Source organism: Caloenas nicobarica, chromosome 9 (assembly GCF_036013445.1).
Source record: "Caloenas nicobarica isolate bCalNic1 chromosome 9, bCalNic1.hap1, whole genome shotgun sequence".
Lineage (NCBI taxonomy): Eukaryota > Metazoa > Chordata > Aves > Columbiformes > Columbidae > Caloenas > Caloenas nicobarica.
The window spans coordinates 4,002,348-4,029,408 of record NC_088253.1 but is presented as its reverse complement, the minus strand read 5'-3'; the positions used below and the strand labels follow the sequence as shown (position 1 = coordinate 4,029,408).

General features: G+C 47.2%; 1 protein-coding gene and 1 long non-coding RNA gene across 4 annotated transcripts in view; one reads left to right on the top strand and one right to left on the bottom strand.

Annotated features, from left to right (window-relative positions):
* Positions 1 to 5,797: 5,797 nt before the first annotated feature.
* Positions 5,798 to 7,334, bottom strand: LOC135992143 (uncharacterized). The gene is made up of 3 exons (XR_010606690.1): positions 7,171 to 7,334; positions 6,297 to 6,428; positions 5,798 to 6,054 (listed from the first exon to the last, which is right to left on the bottom strand). It is a non-coding gene; the product is annotated as an uncharacterized LOC135992143 (long non-coding RNA).
* A 92-nt stretch (positions 7,335 to 7,426) lies between these two features.
* ZNF423 (zinc finger protein 423) overlaps positions 7,427 to 27,061 on the top strand; it is a 226,169-nt gene continuing 206,534 nt past the window's right edge. For all 3 annotated transcript variants that reach the window (XM_065641162.1, XM_065641163.1, XM_065641161.1), the window contains exon 1: positions 7,427 to 8,091. In XM_065641162.1, the coding sequence (XP_065497234.1) occupies positions 8,052 to 8,091 (40 nt within the window). In that variant the 5' untranslated portion in view covers positions 7,427 to 8,051. The remainder of the gene's footprint in view (positions 8,092 to 27,061) is intronic.

Sequence of the window (27,061 nt, the reverse complement as noted above, 5' to 3'; positions counted from 1 at the left end):
AGAGCAGGAAAGGACCACAGGTCCTCTCATTCCCATCGCTTCTCCCTGTTATTTCACTAGGAATTTCACAGTGGAGTGGAAGCCTTCAGAAATACAAGAATTCTAAAGCAGCCGTGCTTCCCTGCGTTAAAATGCTTGTAAGAGCCTAGACCCTGGCACCAGGTTGCTCTTTGGCTGCTGTTGGGAGACCGGTCCAGGTGGCTGCTGCCCGGGTGGTGGTTGGCAGCCTTCGATATGGCATTTGGAGACAGTTTCCATGGTGTGGGTGCTGCCAGGTCCAGCTCCCGGGGGTGAGTGTGCCCCGAGGCCTCCCAGCACTTCCTAACACCCTGCTGGGACCAGGTTTAAAGGCTTTAGAAATCCACCTTACACTTGGAGAGATGGTCCCGGACTAGCGTGAATGGGACTTCTTGGCTACAAGGTGTAAGGAAAGGCGAGGGCCCCCCTGTTATTAACATTGCTAAACCTTTTATTTGGATAAAGAGAAATCGTCTTTCTCCTGAGTGTCATTCTGAACATCTCATAAACATTACACAGATACATGCCACAGATATTTATAATCATAAAAAGAAACAGGGATGCCTGGATGTATGGGGGACAATGAATCACTCAATGAATGCTGGAGGTCGATCCATAATACCTTAAATAAGTAGTCGGAGTCCAAATGCTAATTATCTGCTAATGGGGTATTTGTTCTCCTTCAGTTATGTAAAAGTACACAGCATTCAGCTGAAAGAGTGCTCTTAAACGCCTTTGTAGCGGTGGAGAATGGGCAGCCCGAAGGCTCCTGCCCGGTTTGCCCGGCTTTGTGTCTCCACATCTCAACGTTATCCCGCTCAGCAACGCTGGCAGAGATGTAAATAAAATTATAAATACTATATGGTGGGGGGTTTTTGCCACAGCTGCTGGTCAGACAGCAGCGAAGGTGCCCGTTGAGTACAAGGGGAGCTCCCACCCAAGTAACGAAGCCCCAGAAAGTGGATGAGCTCTTTGATCACGACCCTGGTAAGAAGGGGTCTCGGTGGGCACAGTGAGCTGCTCTCATGGGGCAGGAGGTGCAGTGACCCATCCTGATGGCAGAAATGCCCTGGACTTGGTGTCACAGGGTGGGTGAGGGCCAGGGGCTGGTGCTGGAGAGGGACCCTGACGTGACTGAGCACCTTGTGCACATCAGGGCTTCACCCTCTTTTAACTGATTAAAATTGAGAATGCCTTTTTTATTCCTTGTGTCCTTTGAGAAGCGGTACAGACCCATATCCAACAGGGACAAAAGAAACCCAGAATAAGTCAATCACAGGTACTTTCTCTGAGCCGTGTTAAAATACGGAAATGTGCCACTTACTTACACTAAACATCGTAAGTTGTTAAGTAACATCATGCTAGAAGTTATCTTTGCGGGAATATTCAAAAGGCGGTTGCAGAGCCCGGAAAATTCTTCATGCTAAGGGCGGTTTTGCCATGAAGTGCAGATCCTCTGCCCGACTCCCACACCGTTTTCTGCACCATCTAATTGGAACAGAGGCCAAAATGAATACTTTGCTTGGTGAACTATGGAAAGGGAAAAATGCCTGCTTGTATTTGTGGGGTATTGCACGGCCTGTATCTTTAGCACTGTTATCAGTAATGATTGTTTTCCTGTAACTGTGTAGGGGTGTGTGTGTGTGATTCCTCTACAGATGGGTATTTTGTGAAATTTGAGCTAAATTCAGCTCCAGTGTATGATAGTATTTTTCAAAAAGTGTCACTAACTGCACCACTTGCTCTGCCCTGATTTCAGGCTATTGTATGCCGTCTTTAACACAAGGAAAAATGATTGATAGAAGTAAGTGCCATACACAAGTGAAAAGGAATTTAAAATCACCGTGCTTATTAGACAGGTATGAATGCTAACGCTGGTGCACATGGCATGCATGCACATGGAACACGCTCGTCATCCTGCGCATAGTAAAATACGTTTCACAGTGAAACTTTCTCCTTTTTTTTCGGTGCTCTTGGATAACATCTCAGCCCCTTTTCGCTGTAACTTCTCAAAGTGTAAACTCAGGCGCACGGGCTGGATCCTGCCCACAGACGCACCCCTGGCTCCGCACATGGAGCCTTTCCTTCCTGTGCACATCCCCCCTCCGGAGAGCCTCTGGTTTCTGCCGCTCTGGAGCCCGAATTTCAGGCTATGTCAGTCCTCTCTTCTGACTGAAATGCGGGATGCCAGTTATTTATTTATGTAAAGTGTTTGGAGGCATTAACTCAAGAACACCATAGAAACTGGGCTGGCATTGTAGTCGGGGCTTTTATTCAGGTTGTCTGATGCGCTGTGGATGCCGCCTGCCTTTGTGTGCTCCGGTCCCATGTTTATCCTGACGATGCCTTTGTGTTCCCTATTTGACATATTTTACTGTAAATAAAGAGCGACACTGTCTTGCAGCTGTATCCACTGTGACATTTGACTCTCGGCTGAATGAGTGCATTGTGCCATGTGCTTTGGAAACATTATCTCCTTTTAAGAAATAATCCAGTCTGTTAATAGGTTGCTGTATGAGCCTGTATTCCTTTGCAGATCCAGAGAGCTCAGGTGTTTGCCCACCTCTGTCAAACCTCAGCCAGAGCAGCTCCCGCTGTGCCAAGGGCTGGTGAGGGTGGAGGTGCTGTGGGCACCAGCTCTTGGCAGGCGTTGGTTCCCACTTTGCGTGGTCTTTTTAGCTCTAACGTAAACCCTCTGATCAAACCTGCTGTACAGCTTCTCCCAGAGCATTAGCCTTGTGCCATGTTTCTCTTAGGTATTATGCAGCATCTCTTAATTAGGTCTATGCGTATGATATATTCTTTCATTTCAGGTTGATTCTGTTACTGGTTGTTCCACAATTAAGGTGATCTTCCATGTGCTGCCTGGTCAGTCAGTGTCCGTCAGATCAGTCCTTTTATGTGTTGCAGATATTCCTCTTTTTGACTTCAGAAAGTTTAAATCCTTGCTGGATTTCTCAAAGCAGGCTTGGTCCATTGGGTGCCTAACTCCCTCAGTCCTCATTGAACATCCCAGCTGTCATGAAGTTTTTATTTTTGCCTTTACACAACTGTGCTATTTTTATATAACTTGTAATTTCAAACAGATTCTAAAACACTTTCAAAATAATTATGTCTATATATAGAAATACGTAGGGCTTTGCTCTCAGTATTGAATGCCAATAAATCTATACATTATAGAGAGGCTGGTAGTCCTGCCTGCGTTTCCCACAGTAAGGTTGAACCACCAGTTTCCTATAATGGTGCCAGGGTTGAACTACCTGAGATAACATTGTCTGTGCCAGCTCTCTGCTTTAAACATAATCGTTTGGGGAAAACTCAAGCCAAAGTGCTAATACGCTGGATGCTCTCCGTCTGCTGTGGATGGAACAACGTCCTGAGATAGCGGGATGGTGTAACCACTTTCCAAAGAGAAAAGAGCTCGTTGTTAGCATTGCTATGGGTAGTATCTTCCTGAAAATGTCATCAGACTTTAAAAATTATGTTCACTGTGCATGAACGTGGCAGAGGAGAGCAGAGAAAAATTAAATCATGAAGTTAGTTGGCATGAAAAGTGAGCGCGTGTGTCGGTTTTCCCCTGCATGAACAGAGCAAGAATATAGATACGAAATATATATTTGTACAAGTGCTGGCATCTTTGGGGGGAGTGTGGCAGCAAGCGGAGGGGCAGGGCCCACCATGTCCCCCCAGATCAGGCCTTGGTGCTTGGGTGCTTGACTGGGAAACTTGCTGGAGGAGGTGGTGGGTGCCCTGGAGCTCTCAGTTGCCTCCACCAACAAATCCCATCTTCAGACCAGCTGTGCTCAGCTCAGGGGTCTCTGCTGCAACTCAGTCCTGGTTCCCTCTCACCAGCTGCACTGTGTGCAGTATAGGAGTGGTGTCCTGTACAATACAGGACAGTGACAACCCCAAAAGGGCTTCCAAGAAGAGAATCTGCATCCAAATTGCCCCAGCGACCTGACAAGACGTAGACGTCATCCAGAGCGGCAGGAGGGCTCTTGGTTCTCTCCCGGAGAGAGCAGCTCTGCACTTTGACACTCTCAGCTTTGTGCTTTTATTAAAGTTCCCCAGAATATGAAGGAAAGGCATCTGTGAGGAAACAAGATTGATAATAGATTCAAAACGTATTTTTATTGCATTCTTGAATTACCATAATTAAATTAAATTATTAAATGTATTTTTATTAAATTAGCACACAGGCTGGTGTCATTTGCTTTAAATATTTTAATAAAGCCTGTGAAGTCTTCCCTTGTTATTAGTGGCTCTTGGAAAAATCTATTTAAATGACAATGTGAGTTTAAGTTCTGGCGTTGGGCAGAGAGCCTGGATGGGTGAACTCTGCATTTCCCTGGGGGGTTCAGCAGGGTTTGGGGCTTTCTTTGCCCAAGAGTAGCTGCGGGACCACAGGCTGGGGGAACCACAGAAACTCCCTGTGCATAGATCTGGAGGAGACACACAAACGATGTGTTGTGACAATAGAGCAGCAAAGCATTTAGGCACATGTTGAAAAACTCTGTGGCACAGAGATGTACTCACAGAGCAGGGCCTGGAGGAAATCTGTGTATTGCTGGGTTTGAAGATAATAGAGAGGGATGAACTAATAATTATATGTGTATGTGCTACATTTAAAGACAGATTTATGTACGTTTCATTTTTTTAATGTCAAATCTGCCTTCCCACTTTATGTCTAGCTATAAACTGGGTATTTTTCGACATGGCAAGCAGTGGTTTCAAGGGTGCTGCTGCTTTGATGACAGCTGTGAGAGTGAACTTGAACCATTTTCAAGGGAGGGGTTCGGGATGCTCAGACCAAGGCTCTGCACTTTGCCAGTAGCTGCTCCAAACCAGGCAGGGGCTTGCAAATAAACCTGCTCATTGGCCCTCTGGCAAGAGAAAAGGTAAAGAAAAAAAGAAAATGCATAGATTTCTTAGTGAATTGAAAAAAGAAGGAAAAGTTATAGAAATGGTTCGTTTTAATTGTGGCATTTAAAATAATGAAAAAAAATAGAAAATGTGGGGGCAGAGGGCTGGATTGCAAAGGGGCTCAGGGTGGCAACAGGATTGGGAATTACTTGCCAAGTGGCATGTGTAAAACTAAGGTTGAAATCCCCTCTTTGCCTGATTGCACGGGGATTTGAATTTGGGTCTCTGAACTCCTCTGAGAGTGCCCAACTGCCAGCACATTCTGGGATGAGAATCTGTCCTGCTGAAGCTGTTCTGCTTTGTAAGAATAATTAAATATTCATTGGGCCAGCGAGAGAACAGAAACAATTTGATAGCCTGGGGATTAAGCCTCTCCAATAAGACGAGGATACAGGAGTAATTCAGTTCCTGATCCGACTCTGATGCTGAACGGATATGAATCTCAGGTCACGCTGACCAAATTTACCAACCATCCCGGGTGGATTTTTCAGTGTATCAATATCACAACAATTTTTTTTCCATGTCAACATTGCTTATGTCTTTGTAGAGACTGGAATCACATCGGGTTTTGTAACGGTGAATCTCCCTTGACTAGTGTTATCCCCTTTTTTTAGTTGGGATTGGAATCGGGGCCACGGGCTCTTTAACAATCCATCTTTGTCCCGGGTTAGTCTTTCTGAACCCCAAATTGATACTTAGAGCAGTGATGTAGTGGAAGTATATCTTGATTATAGCAGTGTTATAGGAAACATTTTTTATGTCCAGTCTATGGTGGTAATCTGGAGTCATACAGTAGGAGAGAACCATAAACCTTTATTATGACATTAATAAACTCAATAGTTTCTGTCAAACGTTAAGAAACCAGAAAATTGCCACTAAACATCCATTCAAATGTGACGCTGTGTTAGGAAAAATCTTCAGAGTTGTGTACTGAATTCACTTGATCAAATGACAAACCCAGTCCTGAGTTGTTTGGGTTTGGGGAAAAAAGGAAAGAGGAAGATGGTTTTGATGTGAAGATCATGAGCAGGAAAGCAGTGTCTTCACACAGCGCCCTGCATCCTCCACCCGATCCCTTCCTGCTGCCCAGGGGGCGGCCGGCTCGGGGTGCACCTGCAAATAACCCCCCGATTCCTTCCGTTAGAGACACCTTCTCCTTTGACATCTGGATGTACAAGGAGACGGGCTCTCGCGGCGGCACAGGCCCATCGCGTGCAGGGATGAGGATGCTCGGAACGAGTTCCTCACGCGCTGGTTGGGGTCGGGCACATAAAGCCTTGGAAGCTCCTTGTTCCTGCAGAACAGTGCAGATTGTGACACCAACGAGCCCTGTCTAAGTGGGAGAAGAAACTCACCAAGTGTTTATCTTGAGCAATTTCATTTGCGACTTGGCACTGAGCGTTCCGTGGGATAACAAGTTTAAAACACTTAGGATTTTTCTAGAAGAAACCTTCCCAGCAGACAGGCGCGGGTGACTCCAGCTCCTGCTAAATTTAACACGTTGGGAAAGGCAAAGTAAATAAATCTTCCCTTCCAGCTTTCCAGAAACAGCCGAGCGGCAGAAGGATGGGGGGAGGATAACCCCCCCCCCAGGACTCTTCCCGCGGCCGCTGAGCCGTTCACATTCGGGGTAGATCTCGCCGCCCCCCCCCACCCCGCTCCCGCTGCAGATCAAAGGCAACTCGAGCCGGCTCCGCGGGGGCTGCGCGCTGCGGGAGCGGCCGCGGAGCCACCGCCGGGCGGGCGGGGCGGGGAGGGCGGCTCCGCGCGGTTCCGCGCCGCTCCGCGCGGCGGCGGCGAGTCCGGTCCGCGGCGGCGGGTCCGCGTTTTGCGGGCGGCCGCTGTATTTCCCGGGCCGTCCATGGCTCGGTGCTGTTGGCTCTCTCTCCGTCTGATCGGCGCAGGCTGCGCGGGGCTCCCTACGGGATCAGAGCGCTCCCCCGCCGGGACTCCACTCCTCACATCCTCCTGCTGGGACTCAGCTACATTTCCAGCCAAGCCTGGCTTTATTATGTGTGTCTGCACTGCAGCCCCAGCAGCAAGATCAGGAGGAGGAAAAGGAGCCAGGACAAAGAAAAGAGAGGGAGGCTGGCGAGAGCTAAAGAAAATAAAAACCCAGGGCAGCAGCGGCAGCAGCGGCAGCAATGAAGGCAGGAGCGGTGCCACCTTCCAGCGAATAACCCATGGAGGCAGCTAGCGGCCCCGGCATCGATGCAAAGAAGCACTTACCTTGTTCCGCGAAGTGCGTGCGTGCAGGGGAAGGCGGCGGCGAGCGCGGCCGGCCGGGGGGAGCCCACCCGCCCGCCTGCCCAGCTCCGCGCCGGGGACACGGGCCGGCCGCCCCTCGGGCCCCGCGGCCAGCATAAAAAAGGACTCGTCGCCCTCCCCGGGCAGCGGCGGGGGCGAGGAAGGGAGAGGCAGCCGGGGGCGAGCGGGCAGAGAGGGAGGGAGGGGGCCGAGCGCGGCCGGGGGAGGATTTAGGAAAATCGCAACAAGGTCGCACCCCCGGAGCGCCCCGCATTGCCGGGGCCGCTGCTCGCCGTGGGTTTAGACACTTAATTCTCCCCGCGCGCCCTCCCCCACCCCAAAGCCAGGGACCCCGCGCAGGGCTCTGCCTTTTTTTTTTTCTTTTTCTTTTTCTTTTTTTTTTTTTTTTTAATTATTCCGAAAGTGTGAGCCGGACTGAGAGCCGCAGGGCGCCAGCAAACTTTAAAGAGAACAAAAAGGCGGGTGGGGGCGCAGGCCGGGCTCGCTTTGCGTCGGTAGTATTTGCACATCCAAGGGGGGGGGAAGGAAGAAAAAAGAAAAAAAAAAGAAAAAAGAATAGGAAAAAAATATTGAAACTGTTGCGTTTGTGATTTTTTTTTTTTTTCCCCCGGGGGGGAAGGTGCCCGAGGGGTTGGAAAGAGGAGTTGAACTTGCCGCATTGCAACAGGCAATAGAAGTGAGAAAAATCAAATAATCGATCCCGCTGCTGCTGCTGCCGCTTCGCCTCGCAAAGTTTGGAGGTGGGGCGGGGTGGGGAAGAAGAGGGAGAAAGCAGGGAGAGGAAGGGAAGGCAGGGACGGGAGGAAGACGCGGAGGAGGAGGACGAGCCCCGGCGCCCGGACATGTCCAGGAGGAAGCAAGCCAAGCCCCGCTCGGTGAAAGGTAAGGACGCTCCGCCGGGCCGGGGCAGCCGCCGCCGCCGCCGCCTCCGCCGCCGCGACGCGGCCAATCAGGGCCGGGTCCCGGCTTGGCGGGGATTGCGAATCCCCCCCCGGTTCGGGCCGGTGGTGGCGGAACCCCCCCCCAAATCCCCGGAACGGGCGGGCTCCCCACGCGGGGCCAACGCCGTCCGTGCCGGGGGGTGCGTGCGTGGGACCGCGGGACCGGCCGAGACTCGCTGGCGACACGTGTCGCGATAATTGATGAAAGAAGCCGGTAGCATCGTTGGGGCGGGGGAGGGAGGAAAGTTTTGGCGGTGATGCTCGGAGCACACTCGCGTTTTAGCCGCTGAGCTTGAAATTAGTGTTTCTTTATGATTGGGAATGGTAGCGCCGTCTGTTTCCTCCCGCTGTCCAATGCGCGCAAGGGTGGTGAAAGAAGGGGAGAATTAAAAGCGGTTTCATAGATAGGGCTTGAAAACTTGCTTGGGCTTGAAGAAACAATAGCCAAATTGAGTCGGGGCTGCATTAATAAAGGTTAAACATTAAACTTCGGGTATTCTTCGCCATCCACAGCAAAAGGCGTGTTTAAAACCTCCTGTTTTTAAGAAAACTGCTGGCGAAACGTAAAGGGAGGGCCGGGGCCAGCCCGCGCTGTATTGCACGCCTTGCCAGCTTTTTGACTTTTAAGTGAACTGGTGCGAGAGGGGAAGGCGTGATTTCCGAAGCCTTTTGCTCCCAGCGGCGAGGAGGTTAGCTGGCCTGGGGTAAGGTTTTATTGTCCTCTGCACAAAGCAGAAGTCGCAAACTCAGTGGTCCAGGGGCTTTGTTGTAGCAGCACAAAAGGATCATAACTTCGGATGCCCAGAAGATGAAACAAAAAGTCTGAAGTGTTTGTAATTAAGTAACTTGGGGGTGAACAAAATTAGCGTGCAGTTAATCAACCAGCTAAAGAAGGAATCAAAACGCCATCCAGGGCCATTTTATATTATTTGTGAAGTATCCACTCTTTAAAAGATGATTGCAATGTAAGTTGTACGTGCTTCAAATGTTTAGGAAGTTTTTGTCACGTCCTTCATCTTTGTCCAAACCCCGGAATCATGTTCCCCCCAGACTAACGGTACCTTTCGGCGTTGTGCTGTGGGGCAGGTTTGCAGCGTGGCGGTGTGACCCTCCGCCATCCCAACAATCTCTGCTAAAGGAGCCACTTCAGTAATTGGTAGATGAATGTTCCAGTCCGCGGGCAGAAGAAAGGGCAGAGCCAGAGCTATTTCTAGGGGATGCTCTGAAATCCGTTGTTTGAAACGAAAAGGATCGCAGTTTGAGAACAGTGGTGCAGGCCGCGGGTCGTGACTTCCCTCAGATGAGGGCATCACGTTTAGAGGCCAGGCCTCTGGAGTTTAAAATATTTTTTCTGTGCTAAAGTGTCACATTTAACGTTTAGGAAATAGTTCAGTGCCAGTGAAAACTGTTTGCTCTAGAAGCTCGGTTAGTAAACATTGACATCTCATGCCATAATAACATGAGGTGTTTATTGTTTGTTAGTAATTTGTTTTCTACCTCATTACTTTTTAGGTGGCAATATCTCTTGCAAGGGGTTGGTACTTAGTAATGAAATTTTGACCCTAATTCTAATACAGAACTGATCACTATTTACAAGAGCATTTGTATGAATCGAAGCAGGTAACTTACTGGCAAGTCATAGCTAAGAAACATTATCTCTGTAATGTAGAAATATCTAGAAGGTCCTTTCAACAGTGAGCTGGGTGAAGCTGAGTTTTTAAAGATTCTAAATATTTCTGTAGTCTCTAGGCAGAAAAAAAAAATGTCTTTTCAGCTTCAGCATAAACTGGCTGTAAATTACAGTTCTTAGCATGAGCTGAATAACAGGGAGTCTGCAGAATGAGCTGAATCTGGGTGAAATTTTGGATAACAGGAGGGGACTCATACATGTATGTAGGATAAAGAATTTCTTCCTTTCTGAATATTCATCCAAATCGTCTGCTTTTAAAAAGTCTGTCATATACATTTAGTAGTCTAGCGAGCTGGCAACCCAGTAGATTACCACAGTACACGTTTCCATGGAAATAATTGAGATGTAATAAATAAAGGCACTCTGAGGTCACAGGTTTCCCAATTCAGCTGAGAAGAAAACAAGCATAAATTATGTGGATATATGGGTAGCATTTAGGACTTAAAATAATTTACTGTCTTTCTCTTTTCTGTGTAATTATTTCACTTTGTATAGCACTTTTGCTATTTATTAACCACTACTGAGATGTGCGCATCCTTTTTCATTCAGAAAGATTACGCACTAAAATAGAATCGGTGTGTGCCTGTGATGAAAGGGATTATTCTGCATGTGAAAGGCAAGTTAACTGGGAGCGATGCTGACTTTAAAGAAGTGACTGACAGCAGCATCAGATGCTGGCAACTCTTAGATGCACGTTATTTAAAATGAAGTGTTTGCAAACCAAAACTGGATGCCAGCAAAGCTGCAGGGCATGTGGCCTCTGTGCCGTATTGTCTCAGGTTCAGCCCGGCAGAAACTTGCAGTAATTCCTGCAGCTGGAACTCCAGCAGTAGCCGTGGACTTTCCCCTGATGTGGGATTTATGATTTGCAATACAAAACGCTGATTTGTGTTGATCGTTAGTTTGTGCAAACTTGAAGATATTAACCTCGTAGCTGGTGGCTGGGAACAAAGTTCTGCTTGGCTTAAAGGAAGGTTGTTTCAGATCAATGAGGATGGAGTAGAGGTAGGAGGGGTTGAGCCTTTGTTGGCTCACAAAATAAATGCTTCGGAGACGGTGTGGTGGCAGCAGTGATGGAGTAAAACACTGGCCTGTTCTGAAGCTCTACCTCACATCACAGATAAAGCCTGGGAAGGTAATTCTCCTCGGCACAGACCCTCATTCCGCCCCGCTGCCAGGAGCCTCCTCTGCCGAGGGCTTTTTCGGTTGTGTGTACGGAGTTGTACCTTCCTCAGTGCCATTAAAGCCACGTGCTCCTAAACCCAGCACCGGAACACAGTCGTGAACATCCAAACACGCTGTCTGTCCCCCATTAAAAGTGATGGGGAGTGATGTCAACACCAGTGCCCTTCAGAGTTTGTTCTGTGGTGCCAGCTCTGGGGAGCGGTGGGGGCTGAGCAGGGTGGGCGTCCGTCACCCCCTGCATTAAACTGTAGTTTCTGTGCTGCAAACTGAGGCCTCTGAAAGCAGTTCTGTAAAGCAAAGTGCTGAGGGGCTGGTAACAGGAACCTGTAGGTTTGCAGTCCCCTGTAATTTTAATTTAGGAATTACTAGATTGCAATTTGTGGGGACTGGGCTTGCGCCGGTACAAGTTTCTATGCATCAAATGCAAGTTGGCTGCTGAATTTGACAGTCCTGCAAATTGCTGTCAGCTTGCAAGGGTATTTTGTGAATAAACGTGCTAGTTGGTAATCAAACTGTTTTGCAAAAGAATGCACTAATTAAGTCTAGATTTGTTATCCTACTTGAAGTTGCGGAATTGCTGTCATATTTTTTTGCTTTCAGTTGGCAAAAAATGCTGATAGAAACTTTTGATTCACACCCTACCTGCCTCATTTGTGTCAGTCAAGAGGAGAAAAGGGGGGTTGCTCGCTACTTCGTTATCTGCAAAGTAAATAAAAATACTTCAACCATTTGCTGAGTTCCAATTAGTTGATTGCTATGAATGATCTTCTTTAAAGGAATGCTGTTTTACCTATCTGCTCATACAAAGGTTTGATTTTGAATGTCTTGTGAAAAGGATTCTCTTTGTCTTGATTGATGTCAAGAATAAAAGCGTGATGGTAATATCCCTTTGAAAGCTATTGTATTGTCAGCTCTGGCTGACAGCAGGAGGCCCTCCTAGCGCTATAGATTAGCGCTGTGAAAACACTGACATTTTCTTTGTTATATTGCTGTTGTTCTGCTTGCAAAGTCAATTATACAATGTCGGAGCTCAGTTACAGAGTTGACTGTGGAAGTAACAATGTCTTTCATACTTGTCTTAAAGATATAATTTTCCTTTTTTCCCAGCTGATAGAGAAGAACCTGAAGGTACTGGCACAGTACATTCTGCAAATTAAATTTTGACAAGTATAATCATAATTGCCAAATAGAGGAGACTTGTGCGATTATCCTTTAATTTTACAGTTCATTCAAGTTTCGGTGGAATTTTATTGATACAGTGAAAGCAGCAGCTAAAATTGATAAAACTCATATCAAATAAGATTACGCTCGTGATTGTTCTTTATCAAGTGTAGCTTTTGGGGGATTAGGAATAATTGGAGATGTTGGTGTTTCATTGTGGGGCTGGTGCCCTGAGAGCGTTTGAATCCGTGCAGTACACCGAGCGTTGCCTTCAGGGATTAGCCTGCAGTTTTTAATTTTTGCCTGTGTATTTTGCTCCAAGCCTAGCAGCGTTCTCCCCTGAACTCCACAAGTCCCATTTTCCTCCTTTCCGTCCCTCCGGAATGCTTTCCTGGATGGGATCTGCTGGTATTTAACTGGTTTTACCGATTGAAACTCCTGCCTGTGTGCAAACACCTTTTAATTGTGGCCTGTTCCCATTGGTCTCGGTGAATATAATGAATAAACGTGGGCAAAAATTGACAAGAGCGGGAGACGTCATGCAAAAGGTTTAAGTATGAATGGGGAGAAAATAGAAATCTCATATGTTAAGTGATACTACATCTAAAGCCATTGATGAAAAACAACTGCCGTGTAACAGTAGTGGCTCTCGGAGAAAGCCTCTGATTTTTTTTTTTTTCTTCAAAAATATTTGTGTACAATCAGTGCAAGCTAAAGAACATCATTCACAGCTGAATTGCTTCAGATAGCACGTGTGAAAAAATAATCAGAGAGCTCTTGTTAGGACATTAATTGTAGGATTTCTAAATTACTATTATAAACTAATAGAGTAACAAAAGATTCCGCAGTTACCAGTAATTTGTCAGGATTTATTTTGTTTTTCTTCAATAATTGAAAATTAATGTCTTGAAGTGAAAGCAGATGTTCATGCCATCCTCTGAATTGGATATAAAAATGATGTTTTGTAGATGCATTAAGCTCGTGTAAATACAAATTGACTTATCATAGATGGGGCTTTGGGTTGGTTTATCTATTGTTTGCTGTCAGATTAACTTTTAGGTTAAACCCGGGTAAGTGGTTTCAGCCTGGTTAAATTAACTAAGCCAAGTGTTTGGGGTGGCACCCAATGATCAGTTATTACAGTAAATGTTTTAAAAAACCTGCTGGTTCTGCAAATGATGATACTTTCTCATACTGTAGAGTTAATATTGACTTCTGTTTGGATAAATGCGCTCTTAATTGTTTACTTGGTTATTTTTACTGAACTAGTTAATTTATATCTTCCCCCCCCCAATTAGTGAAATCAGTTTTAGTGCATTAAAGCATTTGAAAAATGCAAACCACAGGCATTTTTAAAAAAGAAATAACCTCTTGGTCTTACGCATTAGCCCGCAATCTCTAAAAGATCATAGCTTTATTCATGTAGTGTAATATTCTCTTAAACAAAACATTATTAATTACCCACAATAATTGAACTGTCTTATAAAATTGCCTACATCAGCCCCTCATCACTCCATCAGTGTTCTCCTTAAATGCCTCTGCAAAAGCTTGGCTATTATGTTCCCTTGTATCCTAGTAGATGCGCTGGAGTAACGAAATACTACTGATAGAAACCCTGTAGCGGACTCCTGCTAAAGCCTGACTGGCAGGCGGAGGTGGAGGGTTCTGGTGTGTGTGTGGACACGGACCTGGAGCAAACGGGACCAGTCCCGAGCTGCCCGTCCTGCGCACGTTTCTTCAACACAACTGTAGAGCCCAGAAGTAGATTCTTGTACGTTTTCTTTCCCCGTGTCTATGAGTAAACGCAGAGAAGCTGGTTCCTTGTTCCCTTAGACAAATAAGGTGGTGCGAGTTTTAAGTGCTACATCTTCTTGACAACATGTAGGCGCATCTATGTGTGCAGCAGTGAATTATGGTGGTTTCTCGGAGTCGCTCTGTTCTGGGGAGTAGCAGGATGTGCAGAGACTAAATGGTCTCTTGTGACATTTCCAGCTACAGAAGGCCCGAGCTTCGACCTCTCGCAAAGGTTTGTTTTCTAAAATGCAAACAAAGGGACCCGATGGGGTTGGAAACTGGGTGATGCCGTTCAGAGTGGGCTCACAAATCTCGTTGCGGTACAGTGAACTGGCGTACGGCATTAGCTTTCCAGTGTACGACTTATTTCGGATAGCACTCCAATACCCATCTGAATCTAGTGATAAGTAGCTTCATTATATTGTTTGCATTTGCTTAGAAAGAAAACCTTTTCCAGCCACAGATTAGGCAACAGAAAGACCAATTTGCAGAGCTTGTAAATGCCACTTGTTAATCATATGCAGTACAATTATTTTTTTTTTTTCTTTCCCCCCTTGGATGTAATAAGTCAAAGTTTTAGCTTTTTATGTAATTGAAATGTGCCCTTTTGTTACCTGGGCATGAATTATTTTTGAAATGTTGTCATTACCCGCCCTGCTGTGAGGTTTATCTCTTCTGTTCATCCTAATTAAATAAAACATCCTGTTGTTCGCCCGTCTCGTGTTGAAGCGAATTACCTGCCTGAAGGCTCGCGCTGACGTCGGCCACGCGTCTTGTAGCCGCCGCCGTTGACTAACACGTTTACTTTTAGCTTCTAATTTCAAAGGGCTCGGTTGGTGCAGTGTGACAGGTGAACGGTGAATGCTTTACAGGACTTTCAAGAGCTGAACAAACAGCAAAGGACTTATTGCTACCGCAGCGGCAAGTACAAATGTGGGGCAGCCTTTGTGGCAGAGGAGCGTCGCCTTTTGCTGGATAAAGGCCGCTCGGGAGACCTCAAGGGCTCGCTTGGGTGAAATAATCTCGGTCGTGGTCTCGTTTAAACCCACCCTACCCGTGTGTTCTCCTGGGCAATTTCCAGCGGGGTCGATCTTGGCTCTCTTTGTAGCATCACCCGCGGTCGCGTTCTTGGATCTGGTACTGATAACGAAGGCGGCTTCAGAAGCGGAACAGTTGGAGCTTCTTTACGCAGAAGTTATTTCCAGTTCATATTAGAGGAAGTAAACAATGCATTTGGGTTTTAAAGCAAAGGGAAAGGTCCCTGCTTGTAGAGAAATGGTTTGTTTAAGCCTCTGGTAGCACTACAGAAAACATGCTGCTCACTGGTGAAATCCTGTTATGGCTACAAGTACAAGAGTTAACAAGTTGCTGTGCTCTGGTCTCTGTTGGCTCCTGCTGGGCTCTGGAGGTTTGGTCAAATGTGGCCTAATTCTGCTTTCTAAATATTAAAAAAAAAACAACAAACAAACATACGGAGGGCAAAAAGACAAGTTCTTAATATGCATATTCTGGGAAAATCCTAAACCAGTATTTTTACCCCCTCCAGTCCCAAGGCTAATCAAAATTCCTTTGTTTCCACATCTACCATTAAAATCTGTGCCTCCCTGGGTTGTGTGCTGGCTGTACGAGTTGAACCACTCCATCGGTTGGGCTCACAAATCCGTTCCTGGCTGTACAGGGCGTTTGCCCCCAAGTCATTCAGAGATGGGATGTGGCTCCAGGTGAGATCCAACAGCTGGTGTTCAATTAGCAGCTCTGCTCGTGCCCTAATGACCCTCACCTGGCTGGGATGGGCTTCTCCGGGGTCGCCTGGTGATGGCTGGAACTCGCTTCACATGGTGGTGAGCTGCACAGTAACGAGGCAAGTGTTATTAACACTTGTGTCCTTTAGAGAAAGGGTGTTTGGAGCAATGTGGAGATGAAGTTCTTTGCTGGGTGAGCATCTAGGACCCACTTTTGTAGTTTTTAGGGTGAGTGCGATTTTTCTTCTTGGCATTAACTGAAGCTGGGTTGGATGTTTAAATCTAAACGAGTAGCATAAGTCCAAGCTCCCTGAATCTGCTGGAGAACTAATGGTGTTAACCAAGATTCTTGTTGATGTTGGAGGACCATGAGTAGCCTGAGGTGACACTGGCCACGGATCGAAACCTCTGTCTTGATTTGGTGGTAGTGTTTCTTACTGACCTTAGTGGGGATGGGTTTTTATTCTCATTCCTTGCATTGCAATTGAAAGAGGAAGAGCAGCAAAGAGCTTCGGTGGCAATACTGAGCATCCAGTACTGCAGAGAACATCTCCTGCTGTTTCTGTGGGATTGCTGCTGGGGGCGTTTCTAGGAGGGCACTGGGCAGGTTCAGGGATGCAGCAAAGAGAGAGACCTGGGTTGTGTTTAACGTCTGTTAACGTAAGCAGGCGCAGATTTACGTGAGCAAAACTGACTGCGATTCTGCATCCTTTCAATCTCCTGTCCTCGGAACTGGAAAACTAGAAGGAGGGAGAGAAAACACATGGTAGAAGGATGGACTTTAATACCTGAGGAAACAGAAATGCTAAACAGAGAAAGATGGAAATAAAATAGGGAAACTTGGAAATCTCTTGCTGGTGGTTGAGTGTAGAGGGTGCCTGATGTTTAGCTGTAAAGTTTTAGCACAGAAGCTTGCTTACCTGGAGCTGCATCTATATTGTTTTTAACTTTTAGTTCAAAGACTTAGAGAAGAAACAGATCTGAAAAGCGACTCCAAACCTATGGAAAAGGGTGCGATTCAGCATCAGCAGAAAACGCTAGAAATGTAAAACACTTAAAGTAGCTTTTCTGCTCTTAACAGAGAGTACCTGTGCTTTGCTGTCCGGAGGAGTGTATTTGTTGTGGTTTGTAGTTGTTTTCTGTTTAATATAGAGAAGTTTGAGGAGGACAACCGTGATTGTAGCCATTAATTCGGGAAGTTTCAACTGTTTTATGATCACGGCAGCAGCTGAGCTTGACCTGTGAGGACTCCTGATGTTGAGGGTTTTGGATGGAAGAGGAGGTTGGGAGGTAGCTGGAAAAAGTAGGATTTCAACTCTTATGTGAATACACACAAGTACATATAATATATGACGTGTTCACATGTATGTGAAAGAGGAGGTCCAGAGGAGTAGGTAGTATCTTTTTGTTAGACCAACTAATAAGGTTGCAAAATGCAAGGAAGTTTTTTGCTGCACACGTGTTCGTTCTGCTCTGGAAAAAAAGCAGCAGCCTTCTGGCTATTTTGCTTGCTAGCTAAATGCAGCTTTGCTTTAATTTACGTATTCAAGCTCTTACCCAAATTTCTCTTGCTTCATTAGATTACTCACATGAATAAAGATATACTGGATTACGTAGTAATGCCAAGCTTCTGTATTATTTATTGCTGAATTCTGAGGATGCATTTCAGTCAGGTAATTTGTTCGTGGCCTCCTTTATTTCTAGGAAAATGGCATGCCTTGCCCTTCATAATTTCCTTGCTTTTACTGACCAGACTGTTCCCCCAGAGGGCATGTGGGATGTGGCAGAGTATTGAAAATACTGGGATGGAGAACTAGAGAAGGAGGGCTGTGTGTGAATTGCACCTTATTTATGTTTATGCTAGATTTATATGGCAAAAATAGTGTGTTTCTGGCAGGGAGACCTTGTGGGGAATGTGGTGGGCAACTCAGGGTGAGAAAGTTGTTGCCTTAAGATGATTCTTTTTTTTTTTTTTAAGGATAAAGAAGTACTTTCAGTCTAATTCTGAGCATCTTTTAGGAGTAGGGTACAATATATTATGAGCCATTTAAAAATGAAACTGTGGGTGCTTGTACCGAGTCTCCCCTAAAGCGTGTGTATGAGCCCACTGATTTGATTCCCTTCATTTCAAGGGTGTTTTCTTTCCTAATTTCTTTCCCGCTTGATAACAGATAAGTGAGAAATTTTTTAAAGCTCCCATTTGGTTTATTTTGATTGCTGTTTTTGGTCTTAAATAAACACTCAACAGATAGCTTCTGTTTTTATTCTTCTCGATTAAAGTAAATTCAGTAACATATCCGAACTTAAAGGTGAGGATCTGAAAAAGCTCCCGGCTGAGAGATGCTTGGCAGGGCGCTGGTGTGAGCGGTTTCCAGTGTGCCGAGGGGTGTCGTGGAGCTGCTGGGCATCCCTGGGGGGACAAAATCCCCCGCAATTGGTAGAAAAATGCCGCTTTGGTGGTGGGGCTGTTAGTGGCAGGCGGGTCTCCCGCGAGCAGGGTTTGCGGGTGCTCTGCCATGCACCAGGAATTCACCCAAAGACCAAATGCTTATTTTTATAAAGAGGTATCTCTGCTATGATGTTTTTTTTTTTTCCCCCTCCTTGCCAGTAGGTCTGTATGCAAAATACGGCTCCAAAGAAAATGCATAGAAAAATGAGCTTTTAATTTGTCACCTGCTGCTGAACCACCCTGTCCTCCTCGAGATGCCAAGTTGTAAATGAGGCTTTTGTATCCCCGCACACGGCCATCCAAGAAATGTTCTGTGTGTCGGGGCTGTCAGTGGCGCAGCTGAAGACATCAGACTGGTGGCTTAAAACTGCTGCTGGCTGATTGGTACGAGCAAAGGCAACACAGCCCTGAACGTGAGCAAACAAAAAGGCAGGTAGAGAAACTGGTGTCTGTGGTGGCTTGGGAGGTCCTGGCTGCCTCCAGAGCAGGGTCTGCTCAAAGCTTTCTGTCCGGCGATGCTGAGGAAGAAGGAAGCAAAATTGTTTATTTGCGCAACCACTCCGAGAGCTTTTGGAAAGCTCCCTTTAAATTAGTTTTTTAAAAAATGCAATATTGGTTCTACAGGTTTTATTCTGGAGAGTATTGTTTGGCTGCACAGTCTATGGCCTCTTGCAGCGTGCGCACGTGGCAGGTATCCCAGCTGACAAGCACAGCTTCTCTCCTAGCAAACCTCAAACCACCTCATGAAAGCTAGTATTGAGGGAGGGATAAGAACTCTGAGTTTTAATCTACGGTCAGGTGATGATGGCTTGAAGGAAAACACCGGAGAGCACCTTGTTAGAGCTGCCCCGGCCGGGCAGGGGCATCCACCCTTCCACATAGTACTCGAGTGCCTGTGTCGATTAGGCAGCTGCAAGTTAATAACAGTAGGAAATAATCCTGCCTTACATGAAGGTATTATTGTGCGTAACTAACTTTGTGACACCGTCCTCGCTGCCTTCCTTCTTGCCTGTTTTATTCCTAATACCTGTAGCCTGTGCAAGTGTCGGTGGAGTCCCTTTGGCAGCTTCACTTCCCTTCCTACAGCACCTCCCACCTTGGAGCCTGGGAAGCTTGAGAGTGCTGGGTTTTGGGGAACACAGGCTGGTTTTCTTCCCTGGGTAGAAGCTTATGTGCTGGTTTTTCCTCCCTTAAATCTTTGCTGTGTTTCTCCTTGCCGTTCTGCCTCTGCAGCTGAGCGGCGGTGCCTCGCAGGAGCGGTGGGAAGGGCAGGACGGTGCCTGCGGGGCTGTGAGCCCCCGGCCACCGCTCTGCTTGTGCTGGGACCAGCCGAGGCCATGGCAAGGACACACAGCAGAATCATCCTGCTGCTTTGGTAAGCTGAAGGCCGTTGGTGCTCTTATTACAAGGAATTTATCCACTCTCCTGTTGTTCTTGCCGTCTACTGCTGGTTGGCTAGATTATCTTTTATTGGCATATCCCAACAGAATCACACAGAATCCCAGAATGTCAGGGATTGGAAGGGACCTCGAAAGCTCATCCAGTGCAATCCCCCCGCCGGAGCAGGAACACCCAGATGAGGTTACACAGGAAGGTGTCCAGGCGGGTTGGAATGTCTGCAGAGAAGGAGACTCCACAACCTCCCTGGGCAGCCTGGGCCAGGCTCTGGCACCCTCACCATGAAGAAGTTTCTTCTCATATTTAAGTGGAACCTCCTGTGTTCCAGTTTGCACCCACTGCCCCTTGTCCTATCACTGGTTGTCACCCAGAAGAGCCTGGCTCCATCCTCCTGACACTCCCCCTTTCCATATTGATCCCCATGAACGAGTCACCCCTCAGTCTCCTCTTCTCCAGCTCCAGAGCCCCAGCTCCTCAGCCTTTCCTCACACGGGAGATGCTCCACTCCCTTCAGCATCTTCGTGGCTGCGCTGGACTCTCTCCAGCAGTTAGTTCCCTGTCCTTCTTAACAGGTTTATTTTGTTCTGAAGTTTGGTGGTTTTTTTATTTTTTATTCAATGTTGCCGTGTTGGAAAAATGCACACCAGCCCCTGGCTTAAATGCACCCTGCAACTCTGCTTACATTTAACCCTGCTGCTCTGGAAGGGCGTGTGGAGAGGGGTGCTGGTTGGTTTGGGGCTGCTGTTACTTTAGGCTCAGCCTGTGAAACTCTGGTCTTCTCCTCCTGGGTATGTCCCGTGGCTGTGCCCGCTGCTGCATGAGGTGAGGGCTGATCTGGTGGGTTTTGCTCTCCCTCCATTTCAGGCTCCTTGTCCCATTGCCTAATGAGCAAAGGGCTCCCAGCAGCTCGCTTGACTTTTCTGATGGGCTGGTGGGTAACCCTGTAGCTCTGCCCTATCTGGGGACAGGGCTGGTGTGTGTCGGCACAGGGCGAGCAGGGCAGGGTGATCTTCCCAGGCAGTGTTCAAGTGCTGTCGGTTTGGGTCAAACCTCTCGGACGTGAGCCTCTGCTGGGGAGGCTGGTCCACGGCCACTCACGCAGGATGTGGGTGCGTGTCCACATCTGCAGTGGGCTGACAGGTCACAAAACCTCTGGAGATTTCTCCGAGAAATTACTGTCATCGAAGCAAATTCTTGAGTCTGTGGTGAAGGGAAGGATGCAAAACCCCCATGAACACAGGCTGCAGAAGTTCGCTGAAAGTGATGAATAGACCCAAGCTGCACGACTGCTCTCTTGTGTCCCAGTGGAGATGGGAGCTGTGGAGGGTCCCGTGGGGTCTCTCGCTGCTCCTGTGCTGGTGGGGCTTGCTGGCAGCAGCGTTGCTGGAGAACAACTCCCTTCTCCATTCGAACTGGGTGGAAAGAGTGGCACTGAGGAATGGGGTTATGGATCTCTAGAAGAAAGGATACTTGTTATCCTGCTCTTGGTTTGTACCATGGGGCGTGTGGCACCGTGGGGCACGTGTCACCAGGTGGGTGATCCTGTTAACCCCAGCAGGCGTTGGTCCACCTCCCGCGCTTTGATGATGGGAAGATACAGTGGTAAATCCCAGCTCTTTTTGCTCCTTTATGCAGGCTTTTTTTCTTACAGTTGAATTTTGGCTATGGCTGCCAGACGTAGCACCGCGTTCCATAACCACACGTGTGGGCTGGCTCGCGCGTCTGGAGTTGTGATGTAGCTGTGATTTAGGGAAGGAGAAAGCCACCCCGTGTCCTTGGGCCCATCCAGCCTTTGGTGTTGTGGCAGTAGCTTATACTTGAGTTCTTATTTAGATTATTTCTGATGTAGCAAATTTTGATGGCTTTCCTTGCTGGGAAAGCAGGGCTAATTTTTTTTTCTCCCCTCTTTTTCCTCATTTGCTTATTTTTAGTGATAAGAGTAAAAGAACTGGCCATTTGCCAAGAAGAAAAAAACCAACAAACAAAAACCCTAAAGCAACCACAACATTGTACCTTTCCTTGCTTTTAAAAAAAATTCCCTTGTAACTACTGATGTCTTTTTCCGTGGAAGCTTGTGGTTCAACGTTAAACCAATAGCACATCAAAGAATAAAATAAGGTCATTTCTTGTGTGTTTTCCTATTTATTATTAATCTTGTTCAGATTTGGGAAAACATTGTGGTGTGAAAATATGAAGAAATGTTGACTCGTATAAAGGAATAAGAGTAAGATCTTTAAATAACCTGGTGTGCTTGTGCAATAGCATTGTTTGGGCTGCAGTCTGGGCTCTCAAACAACCTTACTTAAAAAAAAAAAAGCTTTAAATTTTATAAATATTTCTGTCTCTCTCTTTTGCAATACTTAACATACATTGTCTATTCTGCCGTTAACTCCCTGATGCGGAATTCCTAAGTTTGGGCTAATAGAAAATTTGGAGGATTCTTCATTATCTGAACCTCTTGAGAAATACCAAATATGTTCCAGTAATTGTGGTGTAGTACAACAGGGAGTCACACTGGCAGTTTGTTGGAAAGGGTTTTTCCTGTAGTTATGAAAACCATACAACTATTAAAATCCCCAAAACCGAAACCATTGGGATTACTCATATACTTACAGTTAAGCGCATGCCTAAAGGTAGATATATTCAGCATGCCGGTTTTGACTTGCATTTGATTCCTAGCTTGAGAATATCAGTAAAATAAAAAATATTCCTCAATCGCTTCAGTCTCGTGCAGCCTTTTTGTTCGGTGCTAACACAGCCATAGCGCTGGGCTGGGGCTTGCGGCAGGAGCGCCCAGGTTTGCTACAAAGCAATTTATTGATAATAAGAATGGAAAGTCTGCAAAATAGTAAGATACTCCAGGCTGTTAGAAGAGAGGCTGAGTCAGATTTCTCTCCTCCTGCCGTCTCTTCTACTTCTGCCCCAAGTCCTCAATGAATGCGCACGTGTCACGTAATTTTTCTGTCTCTTTAACTTATTTTTTTCCGTCTTGGTTGTATGCAAAGAGGCTGTAGCATGTGCCCCTTGGAGAGGAGCGTGAGTTTATTAAATGCTGTGAGATGCTGGCTAGGTAAAAGTGAAATGAAACACCAGTATTATAGCTCAGGTCATAATATTCGGGTTTGCCTTGTAGTTGTTTCATCTTGCTTCCTCTAGAAGATTAGTTTTATAGAATAGAATTAATGGGACAAGGTAGAAAGAGACGCTTGTTTTATAGCTACATTATAGGGACCCCTGTCCTCGCTAGACAATCTCTTACTGAGAAGGTGCTGGCTGCCTTGGTTTTCTGTCCACAAGGTAGAAATACAGAGAACTGCTACTATTGCTTAATTTCTCTCTTGAAAGCTTCCTTTGGTTAAATACTTTTTATTCTGTATGTGACTTTCTCTCAGAAAACACTGGCATGTGTCCAAGTGTCTTAATGTATCATCCTAAGGAGTTACTTAGCGCACCTATTCTTCTCAGGAAACAAAATGTGTTTTGCGTCTATGAAACCGTGTAAACAATTTGCTTTCGAGTCAGAATTTGGAAATACGCAGGTTGTAGAGTATAACTAATACAAATATGTTTTGGTTGCTCTCTTTTTAAAGTAAATCCATTTGCAAAGTATCAATATGTGGGGGAATTTAATTTTAAAAACAGTCCCAGCCACTTTGTAGGAAAATATAATGCAGTACATAAACTCATTTTAGACACTACTTATTCTACCGTGTCCCATTAGTTGATGTTTGCGTAGCGCTTTGAAAATGTAAAGCGCTATATAAGTGTGTATTATTACTACATTATTATTATTCTCCCTCTTGAAAAAAGACCCTCTAGGGAGAGTGAGACTTGCTTTGCATTTCATCTGTAATGCAGATCCCACAAGAAATATACCCATTTGTTTTGGTTTTTACATTCTTCCCTCCCTACTTCCAACCTTCTGGAAAAAAAAAAAAAGTGTTGTGGTTTAGAGATTGGAGTTCTTATTTAGGTTATGCTTGGTAACTACACCGAAGAGAGTGTTATTTGAAGGCATATAAAAATCTTAAAATAGCTTTTTATTCCAATCTGGGCAATGAAACGATTTGCTGCCCTGGCCTGTGTCCCCATGGTCTGTGGGTGCTGCGGAGGAGCTGGTGACGATGGCCTCGCTGGGGTCCCTTTCCAAGGGGCCAAGGACAAGCACCCCGAGCGAGGGGAGTGTGGAGACAGCGCCAGCAAAGCCTTAGAAGAATTTCCTTCCTCTGGAGAGGAAGCGCTACAAGTTTTGCTGTGGTATCAGAACTATTGTTTTTCCTTGTAAAGAAAAATTCATCAGTCCCTCATCTCCTGTACGCTCTTTTAGCAGCAGCCTGTATCGCTGCAGGAGAACAAGATTTTTGGGTTTTTTTTTAGTGCCTTTTATCCCCTGAATCCTTATCTTGAGAAGGACTTTTAGTGGGCAATGTTAACCATTTACATCCTGAAATCTGAGAGCGATTCCTGTGCCTCTGCATTATACACTGTGCTGCACCATGGTTGACACTGTAGTCACGGCAGATGACGTTTGGAGTAATTTTTTTGCCTGAGCACCTCTAGGCTTGTGTAGTTGTGAACTAGGGAAGCAGTAACGGTGAGCCTCCTTGGAGCGCAGTGAGGAATGTTTCGCCCCTCGTCTAGCTCTACCTTTGTCACGCTGCTCTCCGGTGCTCCGGTCCCTGTGCTGGGCTCCCCGCGATGCCGCGGCTCCGCTTCCAGCGCTCCCTGCCCGTCACTGCTGCCTTTTGGGAAGAGGTACGAAGGGAAGGGAAAGAGGCCTTGAGAAACGTGCAGGATGGTGTTTATCACAGAGCGTGACTTGGCTTAGGTTTGTCGCTGGACTTGGCCCTCTTATGTCACCGCACATGGCCACTAAAAACGAGGTCACATGCAGCGTTTCAGCCCCGTTTCCAGCAGAAATGGGGTTTTACATCCTTACCTGTGCATGTGCCCTTGGGTGGTGCTGCCTGAGCTGGTGTCCCCAGCCCTGGCAGGGGGTGGCCATTGCTGGCAGCTGTGCTCTCAAACCTGCGAACAACAGCAGGGTGAAAGAAGGGGGAAGCCTCTAAAATCAGCTGGAAAGGCTTCAGCAAATGCAGAACAGCCTGTGCCGGTGAGTGCTTGTGGTACTGATGGGGCCGCAGCATGCGGGAGCGGGGATGCGGTGACAGGTTGGGCCAGCCCGGGTTGTGTTCAGAGCTCCCTTTCCTTTACTCATTTAAAGTGATTAATAGTTCAGCTGTGTGACTGACCACATTTCCAGGCATTGTCTAAATCAAAGCTGAAGTATAAATGCGGTCTGATAACTTAAACCCATGTATTATGGTATTATTTTATAAAGGGTTCATCAGCCTTGACAGTGCAGGTCAGATGTTTTGGGTTCAGAGGGGAAAGTACCCGGCTGCAGGGAGGTGCAGGGCAGGAATGGGGCTGGCATTGGCATTGGCCAGGTGGGACAAGGGATGGGAAAGACTCTGTCCCCCAGGCTGCATCCCTGCTGAAGCTGCCCGCCCTGAAGTTACTGCCCAGGAGACTGGCTGGGGGTGTCTTGTCGTGCCCAGGTATTTGTCAGTGTTGGGGAGATAGAATCATAGAATAGTTTGTGTTGGAAGGGACCTTCCCAGCTCCCCCATGAGCAGGGACATCTTCACCGCCTCAGGTTGCTCAGAGCTCCGTCCAGCCTGGCCTGGGATGTCTCCAGGGATGGGGCATCCACCACCTCTCTGGGCAACACGTTGCAGTGGATCACCACGCTAATTGTAAAAAATTTCTTCCTTATATCTACTTTGAATCTCCCCTCTTTCAGTTTAAAGCCATTACCCCTTGTCCTATCACTACACACATTTCTAAAAAGTCCCTCTCCAGCTTTCCTGTAGGTCCCTTTAGGTACTGGAGGCTGCTTTAAGGTCTCCCTGGAGCTTCTCTTCTCCAGCTGAACACCCCAACTCTCTCAGCCTGTCCTCCCAGCAGAGCTGTTCCAGCCTCGGATCATTTCTGTGGCTCCTCTGGCCCCTCTCCAGCAGGTCCATGTCTGTCTTGTGCTGAGGACCCAGCACTGCACGGGGGGTCTCACCAGAGCGGGGCAGAGGGGCAGAGTCACCTCCCTGCACCTGCTGGCCACACTCCTTTGGATGCAGCCCAAGATACGATTGGTTTCTGGGCTGTGAGTGCACATTGCTGGCTCATGTCCAGTTTTTCATCCATCAGTGCCCCCAGGTCCTTCTCTGCAGGGCCGTTCTCCATCCCTTCATCCCCCAAGTGGGTATTGCCTTGACCCAGGTGCAGGACCTTGCACCTGGCCGTGTTGAACCTCATGAGGTTCGCATGGTCCCACTTCTCGAGCTTGTCCAGATCCCTCTGGATGGATCCTGTCCCTCAAGCGTGTCACCTGCTGCACTCAGCTTGGCATCATCCACAGACTTGCTGAGGGTGCACTCGACCCCACTGTCTGTCATTGATGAAGATATTAAACAGTACTGGTCCCAGTACGGACCTCTGAGAGACACCACTTGTCATGGATCTCCATCTGGACATTGAGCTGTTGATCACTACTTTGAGGGGTGGTGGGATGTATCAGCACAGCCTTGCGTCCCTCCCTGCTTCACTCTTCTAAATGGGAATTAGTTTGAGGGTGGAAATGTGTCAATTTTTATACAGGGAAGCTTAAATTCAGAATGAAACTCAGTTCACTTGTGCAACCTGGGTTGCAGATTTGTGAGCCTGGTGCAGCAGTAGGTTTATGTGCTTGATATGGTGCATGTACAGGGGGTGTCCTGGTCTCCCCATATACACAGCAGGTAAACCCTAAATATGCAGGCACAAAGATGCTCCAAAAACACAACCAGTTTGTGTGGAGGCAAGGGAGAGCGAACAAATACTCTGCAGAAAATAGAGCACAGCTGCCCATTTTGGCCACTGAGCCCTGGCCGTGATGGGCCACACGTGGCCGTGCCCCGGAGGCCGTGGGCAGCGGGCTGGCTCCCGGGCTGGCCCCCGCGGCGCTGGCACGAGCAGCCCGGGGCCGGGCAGATGGTCCCCCTGGCCGCGGGGCCCCGCTCTTCTGGGAGCGAGTCCCGCTGAGACTGCAACAACAGCAACCCGGGAGCTGGGCAGATGGTCTACTGCGGCCGCCAGCATAATTGCATCAGCTGGTTCCTTCTGCAGCCAGCGGAGCCTCCTATTTGTACCGCTCTGAAATGATCCTGATTTTTTTTTTTTTCTTTTTTTCTTCTTTTTCTTCCCTGCCTTGTTTAAATTTATGTATTATTTTGTGCGGTGTGGGAGAGGCTGGGGGCAGCCATCTGCCGGAGGGGTTGGTGGTGGGGTTGGAGGAGCCTCCAGCAGCCGTGGGCAGACACACACCTGAACTGGTGAGGCGACCGTGACAGCCTCTTGCTCCTGCAAGAGCCGCTCCGGGCTCAAATGATGCTGCAAAGAAGAGCTGGACCGGTACAACCCTTTCCAGCCTCGGCGGTGCACTGCAGTCTCAGTC